Genomic DNA, 20,296 nt, shown 5'->3' on the forward strand with positions numbered 1-20,296 from the left:
TCAGATAACACAGAAAAAGCTGTTACTTGTTAGAAACAAAAGAGAAAATAATGCTACATGTCAGATAATAGAGAAGGTGCTAAACTGCGCATTGTGAGAAAGAAACAAAAGAAAAGAAGAAAGGACAGAAGACAGGGTAAATGACAGTAAAAAGGGGGACAGACAGGTTATGTTTATGTGAATTTGTTTATGAAAGAATACCATCAAATCTACCTGCATTTATTTGAATTTCTTGCCTTGTTTATATTTATATCTATCTTACAGACTTAGACATTGTTGAACACAATAAACAATGTCAAGAAACATCCCTCAATTACATAATTCATTGATCAGAAGAATACTAACTCTCTACCACAAATGAATTTGAAAACCTTAACTTTTTATACATGTTAGTAAGACAGTAAGATTTCATTGGGTTGAGTATAATGTAGAAATAATTACCTGACAGTAGCATCTGACGCCACATGTCCACATGGATTGAAACAGAAGGTGGGACAATCAGAATCAACATACAGACTCAGCTCACAGCCCATCAAAAGCTTGACAAAAGGCCCTGTCTGTGAAAAACAAAAACACAAACCAACATTAGAGTATGTATATATCGGAACAAGTGAGAAGCAGAATGGAAGTATTTTAAAAATAGTAATTAATTGAACACGGAATGTATCGTCAATTTGCAAAATTTATGCATCACAAATTTCCCACTCTGCACTGAGGGAGCAGCAGATATTCCATGTAAAAGCTTTGACAGATCTGAGATGGTGAGCTCATTGTTCACACTGCTCTGTTTCCTTACCTTTAACTCATTGTCTCCCAGGTACGGATATATCCGTACCCACTCATATGGCTCTATCTGACCAGGTACGGATATATCCGCTCAGACTGTTAGCTTCAGTCGCTTCCTGTAACGTCCATCTAACGCCTGCATTCCAGCGTGTTGATGCAGTTACTACACAGTTACTACAATTCTGGGTGACCTGCTGCAGCACAGCTTGTCTCGGCTAAAAAAAAAATCTGGTCAACATAGGGGAGGGGTAGAAAATGTTAACTACAAACACAGAAAAGAACTGTTATTGTTAACGAACAACCTGACTTACCTCTAAACACAATGGACAAGTCCTGTTCTCGCTGTCCCCTTGCCCCCATTCGTGCTTGCCATGGACATGCCCACAGGCCATGTAGACGTAGGGGTGTTTCTCGTGCATGTTGAGGGACCCTTTCGACGGCAGCACCAGTGTGTTGAGACCCACCGGACACTGCGGTCGCCCTGCATTGATCTTGTTGATCATCCCTTGGAATTCAAGTTCACTCTGCAAGCATGACATGAACGCACTGATGTTACATAACTTAAGTCTATGGAAACAGAGTTCAAATCACACACACAAAAACCCACCTAAACCATCTGCAGCTATTGTATTATGTGAGCAATTATATATAATTTCCCTCCAAGTAAATCATCATGTCAGCCACAACAGAACATCTAGACTCTTACATACACTAAAAGCCTCTATCCAACCTCTCAGAACACATGCCCGGTACATGTATCAAAAGCCTGGCTGCTTCTTTTGCAGAACGGGAATTTTTTCAACGGACAACACTCACTCCGGGTTGTCTCTCTCCGAGTCTCTCGCATCTTATTTAAAGTTTTCACATACAACACTCTGGTATTCTGTAGGAGATGCAGGAAAACAAAAAACTAGGTATAAATAACACATATCACCCGACTCATTTCACACTGATTTGAGTCAACTTACCGGTGCTGTGATAAGGCCCAGTGCTGATCGCCACAGCAGTGTTGCACCACACAAGTCTATCAACGTCCCGTCTCGAAGTATATTGTCCTCATCAGGAATCTGTTACAGCAGAGAGTTATGGATAGATGTTAAGTATACTTGTCCAGAGTTATGGATAGATGTTAAGTATACTTGTCCAGAAACGAACATCTCAAATGTAAGCTTGGTTTTCTTAGTACAGAAGAAAAATGTAATAATCTACTGCATATTTTGAGAACCTCTGTAGATTGATTCTTAATAACAAAGGAAGAAACCTGTGCATTCTGCAACTGCAAAGAAAAAATGCCTTTTCTCAGAAAATGGACAAAGGTTGGCAAAAACAAAACAAATGTGTTGATAGTTAGTGTTCTGTTCAAGAATAAGAAGCAATGTTTTGGCTGCTGATTTATCTGATCATTGGAAACCAATTGCAAAAGTTGGAACGCCAGTCTTAGAAAATATATCTTTGGAGATTTCAGATACATAATCCAAGCATAGTTGGAATGTTGTTTAATGAACATAGAACCACAACAACAAAGCCTGACACAAATTCCTGGAACCCACCTGATGACTTTTATGAGGCATGGGACGAGACTCTCGCAAAGAAAAGACGTTGCCCCCCACAGAGATTTCCCGCCACACACTGGGTTTACCGGACGGCGTGAAGCCACCGAGTGGCTTCATGACAAAGACACCATTGGTAGTCAGGCCATCAATATCATCTTCAGAGTACCATTTGACAGCCTTCTCCTGGAAAAATAGGAACACCATTATCATTACTAGTAAAAGGAAACACACACATAAACATGGCTGCACCAACAAAATGGACAAATGTATCTTGTATTGAAACAAAAGGACTGAGCCCAAATAGCTCCAGAAACAATCATTATCTTGGAATGGTATACTAAACAAGTGCTGACAAAGTTCTATACATATCCTAATTTGAGTCAACCTCTATCAAGAGTTTGGATTTCAAACACACTTCTTTGTGTAATCTGTGTTCTAATCAAAGATTTAAAGCAGGTTACAGTTCACTGGACTGCACTGACCGTAGGTCAGTCACCTAAACAAAAAGACACTGGAACTTCCTTTCAAGGAAACTGATCTGCTGTCAACACAGTCTAGTGACATCCAACACGACTTGACACTCTTGTGAGAGACATCAAATAAATGTTCTTGAAATCAAGCTTATAGTTCATGAAGTAGTCTTGCAACAATATCACTGACAAAACAAGAGGTGAAGCCTTCAAGGCTCACGTAAGAAATCGACAAACAGTAACACAAACTCAATCACTCCGTCACACACACACACACACACAGTAAGCATAGGTGACACTTTGCAAGAAAGCGAGACACTAGATCTAGATCTGTCTGTCTGCATGTGTAGCCTACTTACAGGGACACGACTGCCAACTAGTCTCGGCCCGCTCAAAATAACAATGACCGAGACTTTCAGTAATTCCTTCGCGTGACGTCTAACCCTCTTACGTCATAATGTGACGTCTTCAAATGTTAAAGTTTCTATCACACACACACACACAGACAGACAGAGTTTACCATCGCATAGGCTACACTTACGTGAGCCAATAAAGAAGTAAATTACTGCATTGTTGTTGCCTGACATTTTGCTTGCTTTGGTTCAGGTCTCTTTCTTTGTTTTGATGTTACTATTCACAGAATCAAAAATGTTCTGCTGCAGTCATTCAAAATACTATTACTAAGACAGCAAAGACAAGCACCTACCCCTAGAAAGATGTTCCTGGCAGAATCGAACCCTGCAGCAAAGATTCGCGCAGTATAGGGCGGGTTCCTGTCCACAATGATGCGACAGGCAAACCTTGATATAGTGCTCTGTGTCACATTGTCCCGAGCGTTGCGCTGAAAGCCAGGAATGGTATCCATGACAACAAAGTCTATGGGGCCTTCCGAAGAGCGGCCGATTTGAAACATGTCGGTGTCGTTGTCCTGATTGTACTCCACGATGATAGCTTTGTTCCTCGACAGTGTGTAAGATACAGAGTGCTGTGCGCTGTCTTGTACTGCCTGGAAATTGAACTTAATACATAAGGGACTGAGAAGGAAACAAGAAAGAAGGGTTGACAATTATTTTTCTCAAATGAGAAATTCATGATGAGTTTTTTTGCACCATACTTTCCCCAGTAAAATCATTTTGCCTAATGTTCAGAGACATAAGCCATCAGTAAGTTTTATATCTCTTGCTAAATACAGCGAAGAGCAAAACTTATTGTGGTAAAAAAACCAAGCCTAACAAGGGGAAATGAACCATATCAAATCTATACAATTAAAACTTCTCCAAGTTTCAAACGCCTTGCTCTCAAATGTGAGTCTTATGTGAAAACACCAAATGTAGTCCAAATTTCAAGCAAATGGGTCTTAAAGTTAACCATCACCCATATTCTAAATTTCTTCAATGTCCCTGGATTAATCAGGATTTTACTGGGGTAATGCAAGTACAAAACAAAGTCTACCTTTGATGACTTGGGGTCGGAGACCAGGTGTCGTTTTGAAGGTTTGACGCCATTTGCTCTTGTCCGTTTCCACAGGATGTATTTACTTCTCCGCCGCCCTTTGTCTCCTGCTGTAAGGTGTCCATTGTACCTGAAAGACAGACAGAAACCATTTTTTTCGTAGAGTTCTTGACATAAAAATTCTTTAAAAAGTGTCAAGGACATAAGTTTACTCTCCTACTACTGAGTCCTGCCAGTACCAATAATATAACAATGCACTTTTTCCAATAATCAAAAATGTCCAATCTTTTCATACAACATTTTTGTAAAAGCGTTCCAAAGGTAAAATCACTAAACAAAGTACACTCTGTGTTGCAACTAAGTCTAATAAACTAATCATAATTTGTGACATGAATTTCATACATGTGCACACACACCGCTGCCTTCGATTGATCCGACTCACACAAACCCAGCTGCTTACCCAACTACAATGAGTTCCCCATATTTGATTGCCTCCTCTGAGTGTGAGGGAGCGTGTGAAGGAGAGTGGCTGTGGTGGAAGGTATGTTTGCTGTGGTGACCGGTAGTCAGTTCTTGCGCCAGTTTGCCGGCTAGCTGCCGCACGTCCCCCGACAGCCTGCCCGTCTCCTCCAGCGCCCTGAAAATAGCGAAAGGGTCTCACTCTCAACACTTGTTTTCCTTCATTTCAAAAGAAAACATTCATGGGCCAAATGTTAGGGCCATTTGTTTTCACCTAAAGCTGCCTGCAAACAGTTGATTTCTATTTGTCTTTCTAAAGAAACATTTCAAACCAAACGCTGATTATTCAGGGCAAAAACAATATGTACACAGTTTTTCCACTCTCACCATTTTGTGTTTAAACCAAAAAAATTTCTCTGTCAAAAATCAGACATACATTAAGTTTCTTTTCCCTCTGGTGAAATCACCACAAAATATAAACACTTTCTTTTCACTAGACTTGTGTATGCACAAATCCACAGACAGAGAAGCATGAAAACACGCAATCAGTTGCAACTTTCCTTTTTTATGAGGAAAACACTGTTGTGTAAATATTTACCCCAATTTCTCACAAGACACAGGAAAGCTTGCTAAGTTCAACAGATTTTCTTTCAATCACACTAACTTTTCAGAAAGAACAGCATGAGTGACAACCTTTCCTCTAGAACATTATAATAATCTACAGATAGCTCTGCTTGACTGAAAAAAATAAGCGTTTCCTCATGGACTAGGTGAGGAAAACTATGCACACGGGTAACAAAGCCTTCAACAGTGTGTTTTTCCCCCTTTCTTTGTGTAATGCCTGTTACTTGTGTTAAGTTATTTACCGATTCCTGTGCCAAGACCACTGTCTTCAACCTTCATAGTAACCATCCTTTAATTCCAGTTGAGTAAACAATAAGATGAAACTTCGTAAAAAGGTTCAAATACATAAAATGCAAGTGGCCCCTTTAAACACACCATGCTACCTGAAACGCAAGGCCACTTCAATGTAACATTAACACCTCCCAACAAAGCACAGTACCAGCTTTTCTCCCTTCATATAAACCTAGATACAGTATACCTGTTTAGAGAGGACACCTGCAAAGGAATGACCCTTTCGGCTGGTCCCAAAGGTGCCCTCATTATAGACCTGTTGTAATACAACTAATTATAGAATTTGTGTACCATCATTCCTAGTTAAAACTTAAAATAACATCTATTCCAGGTAATAAATCATTTTTTTCCCAGTGAGAACCACAAGGTGCTTGAAACAACCTGCTTGTAGAGTAAAACTCAAAAGTCTGCATGGCATAGCATCTCATCGCTCACCTCAGCTTAAAATTTTAATAGCAGAAAGTTAAACTTGTAAGTAAAACTTAAAGTATCCTCCTGGATACCACTACCAGTGAGTACCTGTCAAATAAACCTGCTCACCAGCTTGTGATTATAAAAGAATAAAAAGCAAGCAAATATTATGGATATTTCAATTGTCTTGATTATACCTGTCTAGTGTCTACTGTTTATTTAGGCCACAAAAAAAATAGGTGTGGTTACGGTAACATAGCCAAAAAAAATAGGGTAGGAAGGACGTAGGCAATCACTTTTTTTTTAAAACTTTTTTTTCTAATGTGTAGAAATTAAACCTACTTGACAGGGAAATAAGTGTGCGACTCGGGCGATTTCGCTTTCATTGTGTTTTCTGCATTCGTTTTTGTTTTGTTTTTGACAAATGTAATAAAAAGTTATAGGGTCGGCCCCTAAAAATAGGGTAGGTCGGGTTACCGTAACCACACCTTTTTTTTTTTTAGGCCGTACCGCAGAGGGAGAGTAGCAGACACACACGTGATGATGTAAACTTCTGTTTGTCAAAAGACAAAGAAATTACCACAATAAAATATAATTAATCAAGGCAAACAAATTTGAAACAACATATTTCCTTACCAGGTATTCGATGTATGAAAGGTTAAATCAAAATCTGCTACTCTTTGTCCACAACAAAGCTCAAGCTGTCACTAGAGATTCAGTACTTCACACAAAGAACTCTGCCAGTCCCCTTTCCTCAGTAAACACATTTCACTCTCAAACACATCACAATCAAAGCAATCTATGTTTATTTATAGAAAGCTCTCAAACAATAGGTTGACACAGGCACAGTAACTTGGAACAGGTCAAATCTCACATGTGTACAAACATCCTTTTCATTGTGCAGTTGACTTGAAAAGAAACATTTTCCCAACCCAACCCATGTCCTATCTGATGACTCAGACACAAATCAATAACTGCTTTTTATGTGAATAATATTACCTAAACACAATCAGAGATTAACAGTTCTTAGACTCGCTGCAAAATGAGAGCCAACTGATCTTATACATGCCAGCTGAAATGTCAGACCAAGGCTTCTCATTCGTTCTGACAGTTTTGACAGAACGACCATGCACGCCAACACGCACATCTGAGGGGTTCTTTCTTCCATCAGCACTTTCTCACTCGCTCAATGCTCACCTGTCTTTCGTATCTGGCATGACCCCGCACCCAGAAGATTGTGTTTACAGTTTCTACAAAGCCATAAAAGCGGATAGTCAGCTTGTCAACTAAATGTTGGTTTGTTTTGAGAAGACAACTTTTCTCCCAAACAACAATGACCCTTTTAAACGGAAGTTGTCTTCGTGAGGGCATTCGGCCGGAAATAACCCTCAAGGTATGGTACCCAAACATTGACAAGAGTACATCAACTTTTCCTATAATATGATATTATATACTTCAGTGTGAATAATGCTGGAGGAACTGTTTAAAATCTAAGAAGACTTAAAACCGATCATCAAGCTTATCATTAATGAAAAAAATCAATAAAATACATTCAGCTAAAAAAACAAAAGAAAAATGTAGTCAGCTCGTTATTTTCTTCAGCATCATAAATTATGGGACGCATCTCCCGGAAGCTTAGGTATGGACTTGCAAAATGCATGCATGCTTGCACATGTGTATGAGTGGACTTCAGGACTCAGGAATGTTTTATTTCAGGCCATAGCCCATACATAGGGTGATAATACACAATTACAAATAGAAATGCATAGAAAACATGTTAGGCGCACAGGCAATCTGCTTTAACGGGTCAATCATAATATATATGTAAAACTGGAACTTCTCCACGCACTTGCACTCTCATGAGCACTGTACTGATTTACAATCACCCGCACCTACGCAAAGTGACCATCCCCTAATTATACATATACAGATTCTCACGCACATAAAGTTGAACATGTGAACAAATCCATCTGACAAAAATACTGGTTTTCCTTGACAGGAACGTAATATAACTGTACACTTCCCACAGCTCAACCAAAAACAACTTCTTTGTGCTGCACATCAGTGAGTGCTTGTGTAATACCATGCAATAGAAGAGTAATGTATGATAAGCTACATATTTCCAATGGCAATGTTCTTCTTCAATCAATTAATCTACTGCACTTGTTTTTGCTTTCAACGTTGCAGAATATTAAATTGGCTTTCCCGTCTGCTCATATGTCTCTCCCTATTCCTACTGTTTGGTTACATACAATTAAGTCTTGTCCACTTATTTCATACAGGAGAACTCAAACTTAAAAAGCCAAGGTGAAGAAACTCTCACATACCATCTTGAAATTACACAAAACCAAAATCTGAAACATATATATACATGTATATCTGAAATCTGATATAAGCATGAATAAAGACACAAAATAGACACTGTAATAACTTATGCTAAACTGTCAACAATTGTATTCTTTCATGGTCTTGAGTACACATTTTACATCAACTGTCTTTACAAAGTTTCACACGGATCATGTATTTGCATGTTCTTTTTGAAAGTCAAAAGGCAATCTCACATTTTTTAAATTTTTTTTTAGATTTTGTCTTCCTTCATGACGATGTAAATGAAAGCATGCAGCATCATTGATAATATACGCATCATTGTCCTCTGCTTCTCTTATTTCACTAAAATATGAGTTTCCCCGTTTCCACATATTTTGGTACGTTTTGCCAACCGTACGACCGCCGACCCTTGAGGTGCTCATGCGCAGACAAAAATAGACGGACCAAACAGGGGCAGATCAATAACCCGAGCACTTCCTGACAAGCCAGAGCACTCAATATTTTTATCTTCAGGTGTCCGAGTCTGCTTCACATAAACTTTCTCACCATGAATCCCGAGCCTTGGGCACTGAATAGTGTGGAACTTCTGCAGCAGATTGGGACGCTCATCTGGTCAACGACGGGCGATTCTCAAGTGACACAAGAGTTGGCCAAACTGCGAGTTGGGTATGAAATTTATCAGCGATTGAGTGGTGAAAGAGAAATGGATGCCTTGCGCAATCAGACAATTCTCAACATTTGCAAGTGGGTAAATGACCACCCGAAAGCTTCAAAGGACGAGATGATGAAGGAGGTTGGAAAGCAGATCGCGCAATTTGCTGAGAATGTTGAAAAGATGTGATCGGTGCTTTGGTATTTAAACATGCAGTTGGCAAACGAGCCACATCCACACGGCAGGAGCAGACGACAGGCCTTTTATAATTTCTATCAGAGGGACATACACAATATACAATTGCACATTGATGCCATTATTACACAAGAGAACCTCTGATGTGGACGTTTTTTCAAGTGTATAGGTCAGCCTCACCTTGTGTCCCCACATGCGTTATTCTTATCCATTTGGATCTGTGTATAACACCTGTTTGTTGACCATTGTTCTGAAGTCTGCAGCTGTTGATTACTACACTGGAAGTGGAACGTGCAAGAAATGAGCCAACAAATGTTGGCCTTGAAAAATGTGCACGATTCCGAGAGGCATGTTAGCAAGGAAAAAATCTACTTTTATTTGTAAATTGTGTTATTGGCTTAACTCAAGTCTGCCCATATGTTTGATTGTCCCGTGACTCGATCAAGGAGTCAGCAGCTAGACGTACCTTCACTCATAAGGCCTAAAAAAAAATAGGTGTGGTTACGGTAACCCGACCTACCCTATTTTTAGGGGCCGATCCTATAACTTTTTATTACATTTGTCAAAAAAAAAAAAAAAAAAACTAGTGCAAAAAACGCAATGAAAGCGAAACGCCCGTGTCGCACACTGTCAAGTAGGTTTAATTTGTACACATTAAAAAAAAAAGTTAAAAAAAAAAAAAGTGATTGCCTACCTACCTACCCTATTTTTTTTGGCTATGTTACCGTAACCACACCTATTTTTTTTTTTTTGCCTAAGTCTTGCTGCATGATTGTCTGATTTTAACATTTTGTTGTTATTGATTTGTTTGCTGCTAGCACAGACCAATAGAATATATGTAATATATATTATTATCATGTTCAACCTTCAATTTGTTTTTGAGGTTTTATGATCCAAACATTTGAAAGCCAGTAAGTCTGAGTGTTTGTGTACAGCATCTACACTACATTTCACCATCATAATACTCCATGTTTTAGGTTCAGATTAAATGTAGTCACCAGTGAGATATTGCATGCCTCTAATTCTTCATGACAATAGACTCATTCAGAGAAATGATTATGAATTTTAATTTATTTCCCTCTAAAGTTCAATATGAACTTTTCGGTTATTCTTATAAATACTCACAGCAGACAAAATTTAAGACCATGTGTGGAACCTTTTTCTGCTGTGCTGAGTAATCAGACTTTTTCTTACCTGATCGTCTGTATAATTGATGTGGTGTTATTGGAACCATGCATATTGTGAACGAGTATGAGTGTGTCTGATTGGGTGAAACAAATTACATGTTTATTGTATTACTATTATTAGTATTAATGTAATCTTTACCACTTTCGTTGAGGAAACAGCATTGCTGTACAAATAGTTCCATTGTTTTTGTTTGTTTTCAGTTCTAAAGATACCTTCCTTCTTGCAGAACCATCACAGATATGTCTAGGCCCTTAGTTTTACAAGCACTAAGTGACTAACGGCTTCAATCCACAGGGACACAAACCAGAACTCCACAGCCTGTCTACTTCCTAAGTACATGTAAAGCGGGATTTTTTTGCCCAATTAATTTACATAAACTCTGCCAATGTTACTGTATTCTTGAAATGATTTCTTCAGGTGTGTACGCATCGCATGAAATGTTTATCCCATGTCGACGCACGCGACAGTGTTTTTCTACAGTTAGTCTTGACCTCCAAGACCAAAACTTTGATTGATCTTGTAAACTTTCTCTGAGAATGAAGGTTACTTCAATATAATTTCTTAATGATTGAATGCACTGGTTGTTATATATTTGTTTATAACTTTTAAAATATAAACAAGAAATTGAAATTCATCTAGTTCTATGTGTGTGTGCATGTTTGCTTGTTTATCATTCTTTGTGTGTGTGTGACTATGTGTGTGTATGAACAGACACACGGCATACTTGTTTATCTAAACAACAAGGTGACTGTGGTGAGATGAACAAAGTAAAAAACCAAAGGATTTCTGTACTCACTGATACAAGCACAAGACGATACGAATTTTCGCTTATGAAAGCTTCATCAGGGAATAATAACAACACAAAAGGCAACAAAAAGCAGATGCAACACGGAACGAACAAGGTTTAAAAAGAAAATGAAGACTTGTTTATGCACACACGAAAACACAATTGTCTTTTAATTAATAGGAAATGCAGTAATTGATCTTCTTCTCTTCTTCCATATTGTGACCACGGTCATTTAGGCTGACCATTATGTCACATTGTGGAGGGTTGCAGATTCCAAAGAGTGAAAAAAAAAGAAAAAAAAAAAAGCCTAGCTAGAATCTACTGGGGGCTGGGGAGTTCCTGCACAATGCAGGAACTCGACTCCTGCGCAATGCAGGAGTCTGGGGCCTGGGGGTGTGAGAGGAGGAGGGATGAAGGGGTCTCGTTCCAGTCCCTGATTGTTCTTGGGAGGAAGCTGTTCTTTCTGTAGTTTGTTCTCGCTGGGATTCGCTTGAATTGCTGTCTCTCTGTGGGGACTCCTCTTCTAGCCCTTGGGGCGAGTAGGTGTAGCTCCTCGCACCTCACATGTGCGGATCACATAGTCACACACACACAAAGAATGATAATCTAGTTGGTAAGACTACGAGTAAAAAACACCAGATTGATCCATGTACTTGATTCACAATCTAACAAGAGTAAATCAAACAAGAATGAAAGTAGTTTGGCAGCGTTTAATTTCAAATCTCAGCTTTTCTTATTAGAGAAGTGTTTAGAACTGTTCATCATAAAAAAAAACGCCTTTGAATTTTGAACACATAGTTCAGTAATATTCATTTAAGGATAATCTTGGATCTATAAATGCAGTCAACTTGCTCACAGTGCTCATGAAATTTATTATGTTCACATGTATGTCACAGACTGACAGAGAAATATGATGCATTGACCAGGAACCTTCAACCATTTTTAGAAAAAGTGGTACAGGGCTCGGATCACAAATCAAGGTTTCATGAAGACTAACTTACATGGAAGAAGCACACAATTGAATTCTTACCAAAGCAACCAACCCATACCTTTCTTGACCAACTCATACTTTAGGTCACTAAAACAAAGACTTACGACAGATATGTTAGATTATTCATGCCCAAATAGAAGAAGAAAAAGAATTGTAGGTCACAAATGGTAAACACCGCGTCTGGTTCCATCCTTCCATCGGTCACATTACACATATATAATATTATATCAAAACACAACTGCCTGGCTGTTTCATATGCAGAGTGGTTCCATCCTTCCATCGGTCACATTACACATATATATATATATATATATATATATATTATATCAAAACACAACTGCCTGGCTGTTTCATATGCAGAGTGGGAATTTTCCCCTGATTTAATTTTGTATCTGACACATATATATGTCAAATTCACAAAATCAATTTGACCAATAAACAAACAAACCAAACTTTGCACAGGCTGCAGCCAAGCTGTTGATTTTTAGACAAATATTCATGTGGAAGGAAGCTAAACATCCGTGTAAAAATCTGGGCAGATCTGCGGTGGTTTATACAAACATTATACGAGAAGAAATGTTCCACTCACTTTCATCATATTGCACATCTGTACATACATATATATTCAAGTGGTTAAGAAAGGCACATGTCCAAGTGATCATTAATTCTGTCAGATGGCACTTGCTCTTGACAAGAAGGGCAATCCACAAAGGAACTGCCAGCAGCATTTTGAGCAGTAGCACCAACCCTCACAGAAGCACCGGTCTGCATAGACGTGGACTGTTGTGGACTAGTACTAAAAGCACCATTTTGTTTGTCCTTGTTTGCATGTGTTGCATAAACAGCACTATCATTTTTTAAGGTATCTGTTGGTAGGTCTTTCTTGCTTTTTGATGGTGATTGATTCTTGGCTTTTACTCTTGAAAAGACATTGTCAGAATCTGAAGCTTGAGTGTCACTTGATGTCCCCTGTTGTTTAGCGCGCTTTAAAGCTGCCGGAACCACACACTCCTCTTCATCTGAGCTGGCAGAGTCTAAGGCTGTCCTCTTGCGCTTTGACTGACAAACTGAGGCAGTTTTATTCTTCATGCGATATTTCTCTGGAGTCGGCCAGTTGTCTTCTTCACAACTGGATACTTGAAAAGAATCTTGCAAAGAACTGTCGCTCATACTGAAATAAACAGGCTCATTCTGCTCACTCAGCTTTGTTGCTGTAGCTGTGATGTTACCAGATGTTGATGCTGCTGCTTCTGGCTGTGATTTTGTTTTACCACCAGATGTTGAAGCTTGTGAATTATTATCTGACTTACTGGCTGCAGTAGCTGTCTGTTGTCTAGCCTTGGAAGTAAGATTTTTTGCAGTGTTCCCACTATCAGAACTAGCCCAATCCTTTCTCAGTCTGGCCAGCAAGCTTAAGCTGCTGCCACTGCTGGTTCCAAGGACGTGTCCAGGACTGTTAGGTTGTTCAGAATCACTGTTAGCACCTGCGTTTGCTTTCATCTCATTGTCATTCTTCGTCCCCACAACCGTCCAATTTTTCTTCCGACCTGGACCTTTCGTATCTTCTCTGGAATGTGAGTTGTTGTCAACGAGTCTATTACCAGTAGAACTTGGATCAGCATCTGACGCAGAATTTGAGGTTGAATTTTTCTCAGGTGTCCAAATCCCTCCTGTCCACTGTTCCACATCAAAAGGTAAAGCAGGACCTTCATCGTTCTTAGGCCGAGTACCTCCCACGGTCTTGCCTGTGGCAGTGTCAGTGCTGGTGACAGTGCTAGCCGTTTTCTTGCTGACGCCAGAACTTGCTGAAGGTTTGTTGTCCTGTGATGAGCCGCCCAGCACGTTCCCCTTGCCAAAGAAGTTGCGAATGTCCATGTTCGGACCTGGCACAAAAGAAAGGAAAAAAATCAGTATTAATCAATACAAATGACAACAAAAAATAAAATAACAACAACAAAAACTCAAAACTGCAACTGCTCAGAATTCTGGAACAGAACCTCGCCTTTCTGCCAACTGAAAGTCACAGAAATGCATTGTTTTTATAAAATAAGAAAACATAAATAACAAAACACAACTCAAAACTGCTCTCAGCAAGAGCAACTGCTCAGGATTCTGGAACAGTAACTTGCCTTCCTGCCAACTGGAAGTCACAGAAATGCACTGAAGGTTTAACTGCTGAGATTGTGTATTTGGTAAAGCCACATTAGCAAATTGTGGAAGGTAAGAGCATCATAATCAACACCCAAAGAAACCGGTTGTAATAAAAAAAGAGAAAAAAAACACCAACCAGACATAAGAAATAAACTGAAAAATCCTACAGAAATGAAAAGATCCACTTAATATGATATTATGCATTAAATCAACTCTTCTTCCTTTCCCCAAATGTGTACAACCACACATACATGCACAAACCTTCCCACACCACAGGAAAGAAAAATAGTATACAAACTTGTCTGCTCTGCCTTCCCCTCCTTCTTCTCTTCTTTCGCTCCTTTTTTCTTCTCCCCATAACCCTCTGGTTCCTTGACCTTTGTGTATGTTCCACCGCAAGACTTCACATGCTCCCCCCACCAGAAATCTCGAGGAGATGGCGCCCTGTTCATCGCTCGTTTGACAAAGCCAAAGTAAGGTGGACGACTCTTACAAGGACCGTCACAGCGCCACCAATGCTGTCGGTAGCTGTCTACCTCGTCGTGGAAGTCATGGTATATCTGTGCAATTGGAACAACACATCAGGCATTGAAAATATATCTCTATGATTTGTTTTACTCTTACCATGAGTAAAGGCTGTTCTTCATTGAGTAAGAAGTCAACTTAGCGAAGACTTCATGAAGTCTTTTTACCAAAAACTCAATGCTGAAACTTCGTGCAGCAAGCTTCGCAAAATATAATTCACATAGTCGACTTTGCCCAATTAATGACAGGCTTCAGGAAGATTTGATAAATCTGTATAATGTGATATACTGTTTAAAAAATGATCCATCATAATATTAGTTCTTTGAGGTGGAGAAAACTTGTAATAATATTTCATCCAAACTTAAGATCTTAGAAATGTGATCTTAGCAAATTTTCATGTTTCACTGTAAAGTTGTTCAGAATCCGGCAGAAGCGATAAGCAATCAATTCACACGTAAAAATAGAAAAAAATGAAATGAACGTTTGAAAGTGAAACTCTTTAAATTGTAATGTTTACTTACTGTGATGTTAGAACCAGTGTCCTTGTTGATCCTGTGCATATGCTTTTGAAAGTTTGGGCCATGGCCATCTCGATCCTAAAATATGAAGGGAAAAACAACATTAAAAAACAGCAGAAAAATACATATATTTATATTGTAAGATAAATGTACATTAACAAACATTCTTTACTGTAACAATGAAATTTAAGTAAAAGAAGGGAGAAAAAAACACACACACACACACATACACATAAAAACATCAACATAATAACATTACAAGATAAGGAAAAAACCACAATCATTTTAACAACTTGCATCACAAGGGCATGTTGGTGTACACATGAAAGCAGGCGTTCATAGAAATAAACTTTTGAAGCAAAGTGATGAATCTCAGTGATCAGAAAGCAAAGAAATGTAAATGAAGGCAGAAACTTAATTAGCATCACCTATTCCTCCAAGTTAAAGCCATGGAAACATCAGCATCTACATCATCTTTCTTTTTCTTTATTTGGTGTTTAACGTTGTTTTCAACCGTTCAAGGTTATATCGCGACGGCTACATCATCTAGTCCTACAAGATAAACAATGCTTGGCGACAGTGACGTATGTGTCTGATTAACGAAAGTTTATGACATACTACAACTACATGTACTGCTGCTGCTTATAGTTTCGTACAGTTCAAAGAAATCTGGCAACCAGATGAAACAGGCAAACTTAGCTAAGCTATAGTTCAGTTCCCTAACAGCACTTGTAACTCTCCCCTATAACTACTGTATTGCAACTGTAACTAACTGTCATTGCATAAATCTCTTGACATCTACTTACTCTGTCATTCTCGGTCACAAAAAGAAAAGCGTGGATCATTTCATGCTGCAAAAAAGACAGAAAAACAAAATTAGAATCTTAGTGACAAAAATAAACTTAAGGTAGATGCATCTTGACTCCAGCATGTTGTTCCCCTTACTGGTGAATGGAGATGGAAACAGTAAGAATGATGTCTTCAACAGGGATTCAAAGAGAGATGAACTTTAAAAATAATAATTTAAATGAGAAAAAAAAAATAAACCTGAAAGTTCTACAAAGGTTCTTGAACTATATGAAAGCGGAGCAATTGATGAGCACCTGCTCACAACAACAAATATCTCAAATTGATTATCTAACTTGCTGCAACCTTACCAGCAGGGTTTCCACTAGATCCTTTCTAGGCCTCAGCTTCAAGAGTGGGACACTAAGACGTATGGAGCAAAGGCCGCCACGACCTTCATATGAGCAAACACCAGCACACCTGAAAACATATACTTTGTCACATCCTTGCTGGTTGTTTCAGGTTAGGGTAGCTAAAGGAAAATCAGAACAAACTGCTTTTAAATTTGCAATGGCAAGAGCAAGCATGTGCCACTTGATATTACATTGCATTAATATCTGGGCCTCCCATGAAACACACACTCTTAGTTGTCAACAATATATTATTAAACAGATACTGTACTCATGTGCATTCTAATAAATCTAATTTAAAAGCTGTTTGCACTTACAGTTACACTTTTTGATCTTGTCATTTGAAGTTCTGTCTGTTTGATTGCTGCATCTGAGAGATCTTACCATCATTCATAGAGACCAAACTTCTCCCACCCCCCACCCCCTCCCTCCCCTCCATACATCAACACACCCAGAGTATACCTTCCAAGAAAATGCCTATACTGGGACTGTGCTTCTTGCGTTTCACTGCCCATGCAGATTCCCATGGGCTTTCACTTTCACTGTTTCAGCCATGCTTCAGTTGTCTATCCAAGTTTTATATATTAATTATAGTCGCAAAATGCAATTTTTCAACGAATTAATGTGTATTATTGTCCTGATAGGATAGCGTTAAGTTGAAAAATAGCCACAGTGAAAGTAAGCAAGGCAGAATTAGAAGTACACGATCAGGTCCCGCAAATGAGGTCTGGACAAGAGAAAAAAGTTCTTTCTTCTTCTTCTTCGTTCATGGGCTGAAACTCCCACGTACACTCGAGTTTTTTGCACGAGTGGAATTTTACGTGTATGACCGTTTTTTACCCCGCCATTTAGGCAGCCATACACCGTTTTCGGAGGAAGCATACTGGGTATTTTCGTGTTTCTATAACCCACCGAACTCTGACATGGATTACAGGATCTTTTTCGTGCGCACTTGGTCTTGTGCTTGCGTGTACACACGGGGGGTGTTCGGACACCGAGGAGAGTGCACACAAAGTTGACTCTGAGAAATAAATCTCTCGCCGAACGTGGGGACGAACTCACGCTGACAGCGGCCAACTGGATACAAATCCAGCGCGCTACCGACTGAGCTACGTCCCCGCCCAAAAGTTCTTTCTATGTTGGGTACTTTAAGTCAAGACATTATGTCTGATTAAGAAAATTGTAAAACATAGTATTTGGTTCCATATTGGCATGTCCCACACAGTTATCTCTGGATCGTAAGTAAGGGAAATGTTAATCACATTTTGGCGGGAGCAGATCTATGCTAACTGAAAAAACGCATAAAGTTTTGTTTGGCTGGCAAACACTAAAGGTTTGTGTGCTCATCTGTGGGATAGTTGTCTTAATGTTTTGACTATTTGTTTATTATAAAATATCTATCTATATGAGCCTGTGCCAAAAGGTGATCCTTGAAATGGGACATTCACATGCAAAATTCAGAATGCAAACAGAGCTTTGCAAATTTAATATAGTCATTTTGATTGTTTTAGGATTCTGTTTTTGACAGTTAAAAGATAACTGGTAGCATACCTTTTTGATAATGCCAGGACAAAGCTTGATATTTATGTGTGTCAACTGTAACGCAGGACACACTACCATGCTTAATATTTTGTTAATAAAAAGTGTTAAATGGCTCAAAATCACATTTTTATACATGTATACATGCATTGTAAGCTAAGGATATATTGCTATTGCTCACATGGCTGAGACTGCTGGACTAAAAAAATTACGTAACCACTGTGTCTTCCGTTACGATTGACACATAACAAGTCAAAATTTTCTTCTCACAAACGCAAAAATAGTTTCAGAGCAAAAGTTTAAGAAGCTATGTTGTATTTATGGCATTGTAAATGTTTTGGTATCCAAACTTAGTTGGATTTCTATTCTGATTACTAAGATACTCATATTTGTGTGTCACTCGTAACGAGACATGAACTTTTGTTTCAAAGCATATTGTTCACTTATTTAAAAAAAAAGATGTAATTTTGGACAAAATTAGGAATAAGTAACTCATACTTATTGTTTGAATACAAAATGAGCCAGGAGAAACATACAGAGGATAAGTTTTCAAATTTTGTGTGTCAACTGTAACATGTCCCGGAAGACATTAAAAATGTCCCGAACAATGAATAACTGCTGTGACAAGACATGAAGACACCACATTGAAATCTTTCTCAATTATCATTAAGAATACCAACCACATGAACTGTGCAAAAGGGGAAGCAAGACAGATGCTGCTTTGGGTGATTTTTAGACTTTTGTGTGTCCATCGTAACGGCCTGCTGAAGACACAGTATGTCAATCGTAACGGTTCTGTAAAGAGGACACAGTACAAATATTTTATTTTGTAGCCTAAAATAACTACATATGCCCTTCAAATACGTTTTGTTCAGGCAGGTGTGAATAAAAGCTATCATTTTAAACTGTAATTCAAAAGAGAGGAAACAAATTGTGAATTTTATAAGCAAATGGTCAATCGTAACGAAAAGACACAGTAATTATAAAATATTTGAAATTTCAAAAATAAGAGTGTAGAAATGACATCTGAGTTTTTCTTTTGTCATGAGGCTTCAATGTCAAGGCTCTTTTCTTGATGTTAATGTACTGAAAGTGAAAGCTATCAAATATATAATTAAATAAGAAAATTGCAGTCTTAAATTTCAGAAATTTAGGACATGAACCGTTACAGTGTTGACACGCCACTTTTAAAACTCATAAATATTCAAACATGGTTTGGGTGCAAACTCATTTGAGCAAATCCTCATTATACACTCATAGAAATACAATCAAGAAATTTAATTTCCAATGAGCATACATGCTCTTACAAAACAATGAAGTAGCTATGTGTCAAATGTCCCACTTTGAAAGTGTCGGATTTTGTCATTTTGGGGCATACTAATAACCTTTTCAAGACCTTCCAATTGATAAAAACTGATGAAATTATCTGTACTATCTCTCTGAAGGGTTTACTTTAAGAATGAGTGGTGCTATTAGTAACTTGCTGCTTTCATAAAGAGAAATTATTCTTGAAAGGTAGAAACCTGTGTCTTCTTGCTGACCACGTTTTGGCACAGGCTATATATTATAGCCTGATCCGAGACAAAAAGACAAATCGTGCACTTCAAATTCAATAATGATCCATCTTTAAATCAGACAACAATAGCTGACAACTTCACGTACAGAGTCATCCTCGGGCTCCACTTGACTTCTACTCCAGCAAGTCTCCCCCAGAAATATTGATCGTTGAACTGAAGAAACAAGGCGCGCACATCGGGGTTTGGATCTGTTGTTTCCCAAGTGGGATCAACAACAGACAAACCCTGTGATGACGTCGCTTTCCCAGCTCCAATACTGCCAAGGTTATGATCTACTGAAGTCAGTTGTGAAGCAGTCTCTTTGTCAAACTCTTCTTGGAGCTTGCGTGCGAGGATCAAGTCAAGATCTGCCATTTTAAAGATACAGTTTTGTTACTTTCGCTTACTCATTACGAAAGTGTTCAGTCAACCCGCCATCTTTGTTGCGGTGAAGGTCGACTTGATGCATCCGGTTCTTGACAACTTCTTATTTACACGTTTTAGAACGTTTTATTATCATTACAGATAGCTACTTCGAGTATATAGGGTAAGCAATACTCGCTGTGTGTATTTACAGTTATTCACTGACGGTAGTCACAATATTTCTGACTTGCAAAGTTTTAA

At 38.6% G+C, this 20,296-nt stretch overlaps 1 protein-coding gene and 2 long non-coding RNA genes across 3 annotated transcripts in view; 1 reads left to right on the top strand and 2 right to left on the bottom strand.

The window, feature by feature from the left end:
* Nucleotides 1–20,137, bottom strand: part of LOC138952572 (DNA-dependent metalloprotease SPRTN-like) — a 28,647-nt gene extending 8,510 nt beyond the window's left edge. Inside the window, exons 1-14 of the mRNA XM_070324259.1 lie at nt 19,779–20,137; nt 16,539–16,647; nt 16,188–16,232; nt 15,385–15,459; nt 14,637–14,898; nt 12,824–14,070; nt 11,519–11,583; nt 4,722–4,898; nt 4,262–4,391; nt 3,516–3,815; nt 2,337–2,522; nt 1,755–1,853; nt 1,098–1,310; nt 442–557 (exon numbers count right to left, since the gene is read on the bottom strand). Coding sequence (XP_070180360.1) covers nt 442–557; nt 1,098–1,310; nt 1,755–1,853; nt 2,337–2,522; nt 3,516–3,815; nt 4,262–4,391; nt 4,722–4,898; nt 11,519–11,583; nt 12,824–14,070; nt 14,637–14,898; nt 15,385–15,459; nt 16,188–16,232; nt 16,539–16,647; nt 19,779–20,047 — 3,293 coding nt within the window. The 5' untranslated portion in view covers nt 20,048–20,137. The remainder of the gene's footprint in view (nt 1–441; nt 558–1,097; nt 1,311–1,754; nt 1,854–2,336; nt 2,523–3,515; nt 3,816–4,261; nt 4,392–4,721; nt 4,899–11,518; nt 11,584–12,823; nt 14,071–14,636; nt 14,899–15,384; nt 15,460–16,187; nt 16,233–16,538; nt 16,648–19,778) is intronic.
* LOC138953818 (uncharacterized) overlaps nt 1–20,296 on the bottom strand; it is a 455,396-nt gene that overhangs the window by 158,888 nt on the left and 276,212 nt on the right. The gene's annotated exons all lie outside the window — the stretch shown is intronic.
* Nucleotides 7,263–11,039, top strand: LOC138953728 (uncharacterized). The gene is made up of 2 exons (XR_011451597.1): nt 7,263–9,700; nt 9,981–11,039. It is a non-coding gene; the product is annotated as an uncharacterized lncRNA (long non-coding RNA).

Source organism: Littorina saxatilis, linkage group LG17, assembly GCF_037325665.1.
Source record: "Littorina saxatilis isolate snail1 linkage group LG17, US_GU_Lsax_2.0, whole genome shotgun sequence".
In the NCBI taxonomy this organism is placed as follows: domain Eukaryota; kingdom Metazoa; phylum Mollusca; class Gastropoda; order Littorinimorpha; family Littorinidae; genus Littorina; species Littorina saxatilis.